The sequence below is a fragment of the Anolis sagrei genome, chromosome 12, assembly GCF_037176765.1.
Source record: "Anolis sagrei isolate rAnoSag1 chromosome 12, rAnoSag1.mat, whole genome shotgun sequence".
Lineage (NCBI taxonomy): Eukaryota > Metazoa > Chordata > Lepidosauria > Squamata > Dactyloidae > Anolis > Anolis sagrei.
In genome coordinates, this window is record NC_090032.1 from 18,391,402 (window position 1) to 18,403,518 (window position 12,117).

The 12,117-nt window shown below is 49.6% G+C and overlaps 1 protein-coding gene across 1 annotated transcript; it reads left to right on the top strand.

The window, feature by feature from the left end:
* Positions 1 to 1,355: 1,355 nt before the first annotated feature.
* On the top strand, positions 1,356 to 11,652 carry SLC25A45 (solute carrier family 25 member 45). Its single transcript, XM_067472621.1, has 6 exons — positions 1,356 to 1,392; positions 1,608 to 1,651; positions 1,731 to 1,802; positions 7,591 to 7,776; positions 10,047 to 10,302; positions 11,262 to 11,652. Exons 1-6 carry the CDS (start codon positions 1,356 to 1,358, stop codon positions 11,528 to 11,530), a joined length of 864 nt encoding a protein of 287 aa, XP_067328722.1. The 3' UTR covers positions 11,531 to 11,652.
* Positions 11,653 to 12,117: the final 465 nt, after the last annotated feature.

Here is a 12,117-nt window from a genome sequence, read left to right on the forward strand (position 1 = left end):
CTGGTCATAGTGGTCCTTGGTCATAGTGGTCCCTGGTCATAGTGGTCTCTGGTCAAAGTGGTCCCTGGTCAAAGTGGTCCCTGGTCAAAGTGGTCCCTGGTCAAGGTGGTCCCTGGTCAAAAGTGGTCCCTGGTCAAAGTGGTCCCTGGTCAAGGTGGTCCCTGGTCAAAAGTGGTCCCTGGTCAAAGTGGTCCCTGGTCAAAGTGGTCCCCGGTCATAGTGATACCTGGTCAAAGTGGTCTCTGGACATAGTGGTCTCTGGTCAAAGTGGTCCCTGGTCAAAGTGGTCCCTGGTCAAAGTGGTCCCTGATCAAAGTGGTCCCTGGTCAAAGTGGTCCCTGGTCAAGGTGGTCCCTGGTCAAAAGTGGTCCCTGGTCAAAAGTGGTCTCTGGTCGTAGTGGTCTCTGGTCGTAGTGGTCCCTGGTCGTAGTGGTCCCTGGTCGTAGTGGTCCCTGGTCGTAGTGGTCCCTGGTCGTAGTGGTCTCTGGTCAAGTGGTCCCTGGTCAAAGTGGTCCCTGGTCAAAGTGGTCCCTGGTCAAAGTGGTCCCTGGTCAAAGTGGTCTCTGGTCAAAGTGGTCCCTGGTCAAAGTGGTCCCTGGTTAAAGTGGTCTCTGGTTAAAGTGGTCCCTGGTCAAAGTGGTCCCTGGTCAAAGTGTTCTCTGCTCAAAGTGGTCTCTGGTCAAGGTGGTCTCTGGTCAAAGTGGTCTCTGGTCAAAGTGGTCCCTGGTTAAAGTGGTCTCTGGTTAAAGTGGTCCCTGGTCAAAGTGGTCCCTGGTCAAAGTGGTCCCTGGTCAAAGTGTTCTCTGCTCAAAGTGGTCTCTGGTCAAGGTGGTCTCTGGTCAAAGAGGTCTCTGGTCAAAGTGGTCCCTGGTTAAAGTGGTCTCTGGTTAAAGTGGTCCCTGGTCAAAGTGGTCCCTGGTCAAAGTGGTCCCTGGTCAAAGTGTTCTCTGCTCAAAGTGGTCTCTGGTCAAGGTGGTCTCTGGTCAAAGTGGTCCCTGGTCAAAGTGTTCTCTGCTCAAAGTGGTCTCTGGTCAAGGTGGTCTCTGGCCAAAGTGGTCTCTGTTCAAGTGGTCCCTGGCCAAGTAGTCCCTGTTCAAGTAGTCTCCATTCAGATGGTCCCTGTTCAAGTGGTCCCTGGCCAAAGAAAAGGTTGGTAACCACTGCTTTAAGGGGATTTTCAGAATGGATTCCCAGCCTCACCATTCTGAAGCCTCAGCAGGTTGCGTCTTTCCAACTGCTTAGAAAGTTAATAAATTAAAAAAAGGAGAGAAGAATGTGAGAAAGATTAAAGATTAAGGCAGCCCGGGCCGAGACAGCGACCTTGACCCACTCTTTCTCAAGAGAGCGCAACCACAATGTCCGGCGTTGAATTTGCTGCTGGCTGGGTTTCGGGTGAGGATTTCCCTTGAAAAAGCCTTCTAAATCTATGGGGTTTTCAATGTGCAGGAGGCAAAATTTACTTACTTACCATAGCTCAATAGCATTGGGATCCTGGGATTTGTAGTTTTCTCCAGGCCTTGAGCCTCGGCACTGCACCGATTCTGGACGGGGACGATGGTAACTCGATTGCCCGAAAGTGAACCTGAATTCTCAATTTCTGTCCGCAGGAGCAGCAGGGTTGATTCTGGGTCACCCCATCGACACAGTCAAGGTAATTTCTGAACGAAACAGGAATGGGAAGTGGAGGGGCATCTACACGTTGGAATTAACCCACTTTTCCTATCTCTTAGGTGCGTTTGCAAACGCAGGCCGGCTACCGGAACATCCTGGACTGTGTGGTGAAGACCTACCGCCATGAAACGGTTTGCTCTTTTGTGTTTTGGGGGCCTTTGGAGCCACAAAATCCAGACTTAGGAGGGCATATTTGGAGGCCAAAAGGACTCCTAACTCTTTCTTATAATATGAGTGTCCCTTGGTAAACAAAGCAAACGTGGGCATCGTCAACTTAAATTGAAGTAAGCTGAGGATAAAGGGGGCAGAGGAGGAAGAAACCGGGACATTCAAAAAGCGGAGGAAGACATGGGAAGGCAGAGGAAGTTGAAGTTTCAAACTATTACTCTATTGCTTTAGCCTTGCGGACCTTTTCCCTACAGGAGTTGGCTATTTGTTTGAATTCTTCTTTGGTGATTTCTCCTTTTTTCCACTTCTTGTGCATTTCTCTTTTGAGCCATTTCGCCCCATTGTCTAATCCAGGGGTCCTCAAACTTTTTAAACAGAGGGCCAGATCACAGTCTGTCAAACTGTTGGGAAAAAAAAGTTGAACGAATTCTTATGCACACTGCACATATCTTATTGTATTAAGAAAATACAATAATTAAAATGAAGAACAATTTAAACAAATATAAACTTTTAGTATTTCAGTGGGAAGTGTGGGCCTGCTTTTGCCTGATAGGATAGAATTGTTGTTGTTGTTGTTGTGTGCTTTCAAGTCGATCCAGACTTAGCTTGACCCTGAGCGAGGGACAGGTAAATGACCTTGGAGGGCCGCATCCGGCCCACAGGCCTTAGTTTGAGGACCCCTAGTCTAACCCATAGGTTCCCAAAATGTTCAGTGTTTTGGACTCCAGTTCCTAGAGGCCTAAATATAAACTTATTAGTATTTCAATGGGAAGTGTGGGCCTGCTTTTGGCTGATAGGATAGGATTGTTGTTGTTGTTGTTGTTGTTGTGTGCTTTCAAGTCGATCTAGACTTAGCTTGACCCTGAGCGAGGGCCGGGTAAATGACCTTGGAGGGATGCATCCGGCCCGCAGGCCTTAGTTCGAGGACCCCTGGTCTAACCCATAGATTCCCAAAACGTTTGAGGATCCCTGGTCTGACCCTGAGCGAGGGCCGGGTAAATGACCTTGGAGGGATGCATCCGGCCCGCAGGCCTTAGTTCGAGGACCCCTGGTCTAACCCATAGATTCCCAAAACGTTTGAGGACCCCTGGACTGACCCTGAGCGAGGGCCGGGTAAATGACCTTGGAGGGCCGCATCTGGCCCATGGGCCTTAGTTCGAGGACCCCTGGTCTAACCCATAGATTCCCAAAACGTTTGAGGATCCCTGGTCTGACCCTGAGCGAGGGCCGGGTAAATGACCTTGGAGGGCCGCATCTGGCCCGCGGGGCTTAGTTCGAGGACCCCTGGTCTAACCCATAGATTCCCAAAACGTTTGAGGACCCCTGGTCTGACCCTGAGCGAGGGCCGGGTAAATGACCTTGGAGGGCCGCATCCGGACCGCGGGCCTTAGTTCGAGGACCCCTGGTCTAACCCATAGATTCCCAAAACGTTTGAGGACCCCTGGTCTGACCCCGAGCGAGGGCCGGGTAAATGACCTTGGAGGGCCGCATCCGGCCCGCGGGCCTTCGTTCGAGGACCCCTGGTCTAACCCATAGGTTCCCAAAACGTTTGAGGACCCCTGGTCTGACCCTGAGCAAGAGCCGGGTAAATGACCTTGGAGGGCCGCATCCGGCCCACGGGCCTTAGTTCGAGGACCCCTGGTCTAACCCATAGATTCCCAAAACGTTTGAGGACCCCTGGTCTGACCCTGAGCAAGGGCCGGGTAAATGACCTTGGAGGGCCGCATCCGGCCCGCGGGCCTTCGTTCGAGGACCCCTGGTCTAACCCATAGGTTCCCAAAACGTTTGAGGACCCCTGGTCTGACCCTGAGCGAGGGCCGGGTAAATGACCTTGGAGGGCCGCATCCGGCCCGCGGGCCTTAGTTCGAGGACCCCTGGTCTAACCCATAGATTCCCAAAACGTTTGAGGACCCCTGGTCTGACCCTGAGCGAGGGCCGGGTAAATGACCTTGGAGGGACGCATCCGGCCCGCGGGCCTTTGTTCGAGGACCCCTGGTCTAACCCATAGATTCCCAAAACGTTTGAGGACCCCTGGTCTGATCCTGAGCGAGGGCCGGGTAAATGACCTTGGAGGGCCGCATCTGGCCCGCAGGCCTTAGTTCGAGGGCCCCTGGTCTAACCCATAGATTCCCAAAACGTTTGAGGACCCCTGGTCTGACCCTGAGCGAGGGCCGGGTAAATGACCTTGGAGGGACGCATCCGGCCCGCGGGCCTTTGTTCGAGGACCCCTGGTCTAACCCATAGATTCCCAAAACGTTTGAGGACCCCTGGTCTGACCCTGAGCGAGGGCCGGGTAAATGACCTTGGAGGGCCGCATCTGGCCCGCAGGCCTTAGTTCGAGGGCCCCTGGTCTAACCCATAGATTCCCAAAACGTTTGAGGACCCCTGGTCTGACCCTGAGCGAGGGCCGGGTAAATGACCTTGGAGGACCGCATCCGGCCCGCGGGCCTTAGTTCGAGGACCCCTGGTCTAACCCATAGATTCCCAAAACGTTTGAGGACCCCTGGTTTGACCCTGAGCGAGGGCCGGGTAAATGACCTTGGAGGGCCGCATCCAGCCCGCGGGCCTTAGTTCAAGGACCCCTGGTCTAACCCATAGATTCCCAAAACGTTTGAGGACCCCTGGTCTGATCCTGAGCGAGGGCCGGGTAAATGACCTTGGAGGGCCGCATCCGGCCCGCGGGCCTTAGTTCGAGGACCCCTGGTCTAACCCATAGATTCCCAAAACGTTTGAGGACCCCTGGTTTGACCCTGAGCGAGGGCCGGGTAAATGACCTTGGAGGGCCGCATCCGGCCCATGGGCCTTAGTTCGAGGACCCCTGGTCTAACCCATAGATTCCCAAAACGTTTGAGGACCCCTGGTCTGACCCTGAGCGAGGGCCGGATAAATGACCTTGGAGGGCCGCATCCGGCCCGCGGGCCTTAGTTCAAGGACCCCTGGTCTAACCCATAGATTCCCAAAACGTTTGAGGACCCCTGGTCTGACCCTGAGCGAGGGCCGGGTAAATGACCTTGGAGGGCCACATCCGGCCCGCGGGCCTTAGTTCGAGGACCCCTGGTCTAACCCATAGATTCCCAAAACGTTCAGTGTTTTGGACTCCAGTTCCTAGAGGCCACCGTCATATCAGTCAGGAATTTGGGAGCTTATTTTTTTATCATGTCAGAAGCAAATTGAGAGTATATTTATAATGTACTAGCCAACCCCCGCCGTGCCTTGCTGTGGCCCTGTCTGTGTGCATGTTGCAACTCAGGGTAGTTTTCACCTTGCTCCCAAACACCACCACACCAGAGCTGTAGATTTTGTAGTTTATTGAGGAAAAAAGGCAAAGTCAAAACATAGAATAAGAAATGCAAAAAGTTCCACAAGCAGGACAGAGGCTTAAAGGCCAAACCACAGTTTCCAAGATCCAAAGGCAAAAACATGAAGCATAATCCTTCAGGCAATGATCAAACAAGAGTCCATGGTAAAACAGTGAAACACAAGACCCAAAATCCCAGATTCAGGAAGCCAAAAGCATGCTGCTTAAAGCCAAAGTTAATCCATAGAAGTTTGCATGGAAAGAGCCACGTTGAACTGACCACTCTAGTTTGTCAGCCAAAAGGTTAAATACCCTTTGCAATCATGAATACATTGCGATGACCCTTGGCTGACTTGGCTTCTCGCTTACCAGCTAAGCGAGAGCTCCTCCGGACCCTTAATTCTAAGCGTTCTTGCCTGCTCATTCTTTCACTATCTTCAAGGCTCTCTTAATCTTGGTCCAGCTGGACTAGATCACCGTGGGAAGGCTGGGGAGGCAACTCCACCTGGCCGTTATCTATCCCCTGAGAACTGGCTTGATGTTTCTCCTGCTGCACCGTCTGAAGCAGGCACAACAGAAATCTGAATCCCATCATCCTCTTCATCAGGGCACTCTGGCTCACAAGACCCACAGGGTTCAGTTTCAGACTCAGAATCAAACTGAGTCACAACAGTATATGTGTTTTGTGTGTGTGTGTGTATATTTGTGTTTAGTGTGTGTTTATGTGTGTATATATTTGTATATATGTGTACATATGTGTGTGTTAGCATTTATTTATTTATTTATTTGCAACATTTATATCCCGCCCTTCTCACCCCTAAGGGGACTCAGAGTGGCTTACAAGCGGCTTATATACATACATAGAATCATAGAATCAAAGAGTTGGAAGAGACCTCATGGGCCATCCAGTCCAACCCCATTCTGCCAAGAAGCAGGAATATTGCATTCAAATCACCCCTGACAGATGGTCATCCAGCCTCTGTTTAAAAGCCTCCAAAGAAGGAGCCTCCACCACACTCCGGGGCAGAGAGTTCCACCGCTGAACGGCTCTCACAGTCAGGAAGTTCTTCCTCGTGTTCAGATGGAATCGCCTCTCTTGTAGTTTGAAGCCATTGTTCCGCGTTCTAGTCTCCAAGGAAGCAGAAAACCAGCTTGCTCCCTCCTCCCTGTGGCTTCCTCTCACATATTTATACATGGCTATCATATCTCCTCTCAGCCTTCTCTCCTTCAGGCTAAACATGCCCAGCTCCTTAAGCCGCTCCTCATAGGGCTTGTTCTCCAGACCCTTGATCATTTTAGTCGCCCTCCTCTGGACACATTCCAACTCGTCAATATCTCTCTTGAATTGTGGTGCCCAGAATTGGACACAATATTCCAGGTGTGTTCTAACCAAAGCGGAATAGAGCATGGGGAGCATTACTTGTTAGCGCTAGCAGAAGTATCACAGAAGCTAAGAATAATGGACTCTGGAGTCACTGGTAAAAAGCAGGTTTCAGCTTTACTTGAGCAGTTCATAAATCCAACACACACCATCAGCGAAGCAGACATGAAGAACACAAAGCGAAAGAGATAGGCACTAAAGGTAAACTGCAGCTGGAAAGGAGTTATCTCTGACACTCCCTAATTCTTCACATAGCATGAACTCAGGGTCACATTCTCACAGCTTGATTCATTTGCTGTTTAACTCTTCTGTGTAAACATACATCCTGGCCATACAAATCTATTACAATCACTATTCTCCTACATAAAATTACATTTAAACATACGTCATACATGAAATACACACTGACATTACTTCCTTAGATCTAGACACTATGCTCCTATTGATGCAGGCCAAAATCCTATTGGCTTTTTTTGCCGCCACATCACATTGTTGGCTCATGTTCAACTTGTCCACGAGGACTCCAAGATCTTTTTCACACGTACTGCTCTCGAGCAGTATAGACTCGAGTATAAGCCGACCCGAATATAAGCCAAGGCACGTAACTTTACCACAAAAAACAGGGCAAACACATTGACATTAGACTAGATTTCCTTTGACCAGAAGATGGCCACTTGGAGTGCCTCTGGTGTCGCTGTGAGAAGGTCCTCCATTGTGGATGTGGCAGGGCACAGACCGCATTGTTGTCAGTGGTCTGTGGTTTGCACTTCTCCACACTCGCATGTTGTGGACTCCACTTTGCGGCCCCATTTCTTAAGGTTGGTATTGCACCCTGTGGTGCCAGAATGCAGTCTGTTCGGCACCTTCCAAGTCGCCTAAACTTTCTATGCGCTCAGGAGGGAGTTTCTCATCTGGTCTCAGCCATGGATTGAGGTTCCAGGTATTAGCCTGCCACTTTTGGACTCTTGCTTGCTGAGGTTTTCCTGCGAGTATCTTTGTAGATCTTTGAAGTCGCAAATAGTTGGAGGATCAAGGTCTGGGAACAATAGGATTGTTTGTTCCTCCTTTGCAGTTCCGGGGATTCTTCAAAGGGATGAGCTTCCCGTTGCTCACTGTGGCAGCCGTGAACTCTGTCATGTTTGGGGTGTACAGCAACGCCCTCTTTTACCTCTCCGGCACCCCGCTTCTCGACCGCCACTCCAACCCTCCCAGCTATCTCCATATCTTTATGGCAGGTGGCATCTCTGGCATAGCACAGGTAAGAATGCGTTAAGGCAGCCTTTCTCAACCTGGGGGTCAGGACCCCTAGGAGGGTCAGAGGGGTCACCAAAGACCATCGGAAAACACAGTATGTTCTGTTGGTCATGGGGGTTCTGTGTGGGAAGTTTGGCCCAATTCTATCATTGGTGGGGTTCAGAATGCTCTTTGATTGTAGGTGAACTATAAATCCCATCAACGACAACTCCCAAATATCAAGCTCTATTTCCCCCAAACTCCACCAGTATTCACATTTGAGCATATTGAGGATTCATGCCAAATTTGGTCCAGATCCATCATTGTTTGAGTCCACAGTGCTCTCTGGATGGAGATGAACTACAACTTCCAAACTCAAGGTCAATGCCCACCAAAGCCTCCCAGTATTTTCTGTTGGTCATGAGGATTTTGTGTGGGAAGTTAGGCCCACTTCTATTGTTGGTGGGGTTCAGAATGCTCTTTGACTGTAGGTGAACTATAAATCCCAGAAACGACAACTCCCAAATGCCAATGCCTATTTCCCCCAAACTCCACCAGTGTCCACATTTGGGCATATTGAGTATTCATGCCAAATTTGGTCCAGATCCATCATTGTTTGAGTCCACAGTGCTCTCTGGATGGAGATGAACTACAACTTCCAGACTCAAGGTCAATGCCCACCAAAGCCTCCCAGTATTTTCTGTTGGTCATGAGGATTTTGTGTGGGAAGTTAGGCCCACTTCTATTGTTGGTGAGGTTCAGAATACTCTTTGATTATAGGTGAACTATTAATCCCAGCAACAACAACTCCCAAATGCCAATGTCTATTTCCCTTAAACTCCAGATGAACTACAACTTCCAAACTCAAGGCCAATGCCCACCAAACCCTTCCAGTATTTTCTCTTGGTCATGGGAGTTCTGTGTGCGAAGTCTGGTTCAATTCCATTGTTGATGGAGTTCAGAATGCTCTTTCATTGTAGGTGAACTATAAATCTCAGCAACTACAATTCCCAAATGACAAAATCAATCCCCCCAAACCCTACCAGTATTTAAATAGGGTATTTGTGCCGAACTTGGTTCAGTGAATGAAAATACATTCTGCATATCTTCCTCCTCTTCTCTTCTCCTCTTTCTCATCTTCTCCTTCTCTTTGTCCTTCTCCACCTCTTCCTCCATATTTTCTCTTTCTTCTCTTCTTCTACTTCTCCACCTTCTTCTCTTCTCCTTTGTCCTTTGTCCTTCTCTACTTGTCCTTCTCAATTTCTTCCTTCACATTTCCTCTTTCTTATCTCCTCCTCCTCTCCTCCTCCTCTTTGTCCTTCTCCACCTCTTCATATTTTCTCTTCCTCCTCTTCTCCTCCTTCTCTACCTCCTTCTCCAATTCCTCTCATCTTCTTCTCTTCCTCTTCTTTTCCTTCTCCTCTTCGTCCTCCTCTACCTCTTCCTCCTCCACATTTTCTCTTCGTCTTCCTTCTCTTTTTCTCCTTCTACACCTCCTTCTCCTCTTCGTCTCCTCTCCTTCTTTTCCACCTTTTCTCCTTTTCCTCTCCTCTTCTTCTCTTTGTCCCTTTCCACCTCTTCATATTTTCTTTTTCTTTTCCTTCTTTCCTTCTCCACCTCTTCATCTCCTCCTCTTCCTCCTCTTCTCCTTCTCTTTGTCCTTCACCACCTCTTCCTCTGTATTTTCTCTTCTTCTGCACCTCCTTCTCATCTTCCTCTCTTTTTCTTTTTCTCTTCTCTCTGTCCTTCTCAATTTCTACACCTTCTACACCTCCTTCTCCTCTTCGTCTCCTCTCATTCTTCTCCACCTTCTCCTCTTCCTCTCATCTTCTTCTTCTCTTTGTCCTTCTCCACTTCTTCCTCTGTGTTTTTTTCCTTTTCTCCTTCTCCACCTCCTTCTAATCTTCCCCTCCTTTTCTTTTTCTCTTCCTACTCCTCCTCTTTGTCCTTCTCCACCTCTTCCTCCATATTTTCTCTTCCTTTTCCTTTTCCTTTTCTCCTTCTCCACCTGCTTCTCCTCTTCCTCTCTTTCTCTTCTCCTTCTCTTTGTCCTTCTCCACCCACTCTGTATTTTCTCTTCTTCTCCACCTCCTTCTCCTCTTCCTTCTCTACCTCCTTCTCCTTTTCTATTTCTTCTCCTCTTCCTGTCCTTTTCTTCTTCTCTTTGTCCTTCTCCACTTCTTCCTCCATATTTTCTCTTCCCTTTTCCTTCTCTTCTTCTCCACCTCCTTCTTCTCTTCCTCTTCTCTCCTCCTTTCTTCCCTGGGCCACCATTTGTTCTATTTTGTGGTGCAGGCTTTGGTCTTGGCCCCGGTGGATCTCGTCAAAGTCCGGCTCCAGAACCAGACCCACATCCACGGCTCCAAAGCGGTCCAGCCACGTTACCGGGGTCCGGTCCACTGCTCCGCCTGCATCCTCCGCGAAGAAGGCTTCCGAGGCTTATTCCGGGGCGGAATGGCGCTCATCCTGCGCGACACCCCGACCCTGGCGGCCTACTTTACCACCTATACGGCGCTGTGCCGGGGGATGACCACTGAAGGCCAGGAGCCAGGTGAGGACTGTTATAGAGCTAAAATTTTGGGGTCTTTGCCAGGAGGCAGAGACCAATTAGACTCATCAAAGACTTCTTTTTCCCTGGCGAGACAGAGAAACATCCCATATTTTTCCCTGATTTCCCAATGAAAAGTCTCACCAGTTGAAGAAAAGCCATCGAGGTTTAATGCGATTCAGCTGGAACGGATGCAGAGCTGCAATCATTCGCTAAAGCTAAGCATGAGGGGAGTACACCAATACAGTCATATTTATAGCAAATTCAAAGTTGCAGAGTTCAAACTCCCCGCCCCGGCTTCCCTGTTGTTCCTTGCCATGATTGGGCGATTGGCGAACAGCTGGGAGGCGGCCTTCCCACCCCCGGCGCCTCTGGACCAATCAGGAAGCTCCAGTGGTCCATAGGATCCAGTGGGGAGACCTCTGCCACCTGGTGTTAACAGCAAATCAGGAGAGAGAGAGAGAGGCGGGATGAGGGAACACAATAGAGTCTATGAATGAGTTTTGAAAAAAAGGAAATGCCATGTGGCCTGCGAGACAAAGGAAAAGTCTCAAATCAGGGCTAGGGGAATAAAAGGTCAATGAAAAAGGGAAATATATGATGTGTCCATAGTTCATATTATTCATAGGAAGGTCCATAAAGGGAAATATCGATGAGGGGGAAAGAGAGTCCCTTGTTTGTGAGGTGGGGGACCCTCAGGAGCCCAGGTGTGCCTCAGGTGGGAAAATTCAAATACTTTTGTGGCATGATTTTCAGTAATAAATTGGTTACCTTCTGCTATAAACATATGAAAATAGGGCATAAAGCCTTGATTAAATGGTACACACCAAACTGACCAAGGCTTAACCCTTATTATCCAGCTTGGTGCCCTTGCCCTTAGCAAAACTACATCTCATAATACTCTCTCCGGTCTCAGAGGCAACCTGGGATGATGCATAGGCTAACTTCTCTTTTCCCCGCAGGTCCTGTAGCGGTCCTTGTCGCCGGCGGCTTTGCGGGCACTGTCTCCTGGGCGCTGGCTACCCCGATGGACGTGGTCAAGGCCCGCTTGCAGATGGACGGAGTCAAGCGGGTGGAATACCGGGGGATCGTGGACTGCTTCCTCACCAGCTTCCGGAGGGAAGGGGCCCGGGTTTTCCTTCGGGGCCTCTCCCTCAACAGCCTCCGGGCTTTTCCCGTCAACGCTGTGACCTTCCTGACCTATGAGAACCTCCTCAAACTCCTCTGTTAACGTGGGGGTGTGTCTACACTGCAGAGTTAACACAGTTTAGTACCAATTCCACTGCCAAGGGATCCTGGGAATTAGATCCATAGAGTTGTCGAAGGCTTTCCTGGCCGGAATCACTGGGTTGCTGTGAGTTTTGCAGGCTGTCTGGCCATATTCCAGCAGCATTCTCTCCTGACATTTCACCCACATCTATGGCAAGCACCCTCAGAGGTTGTGAGGTCTGTTGGAAACTAGGAAAATGTGGTTTGTTACCTTCCTGACCTATGAGAACCTCCTCAAACTCCTCCGTTAACATGGGGTGTGTCTACACTGCAGAGTTAACACAGTTTAGTACCAATTCCACTGCCAAGGGATCCTGGGAATTAGATCCGTAGAGTTGTCGAAGGCTTTCATGGCCAGAATCACTGGGTTGCTGTGAGTTTTGCAGGCTGTATGGCTATGTTCCAGAAGCATTCTCTCCTGACATTTCACCCACATCTATGGCAGGCATCCTCAGAGGTTGTGAGGTCTGATGGAAACTAGACAAGTGAGTTTTATATATCTGTGGAGTGTCCGGGGTGGGAGAAAGAACTCTTGTCTGTTGGATGCAA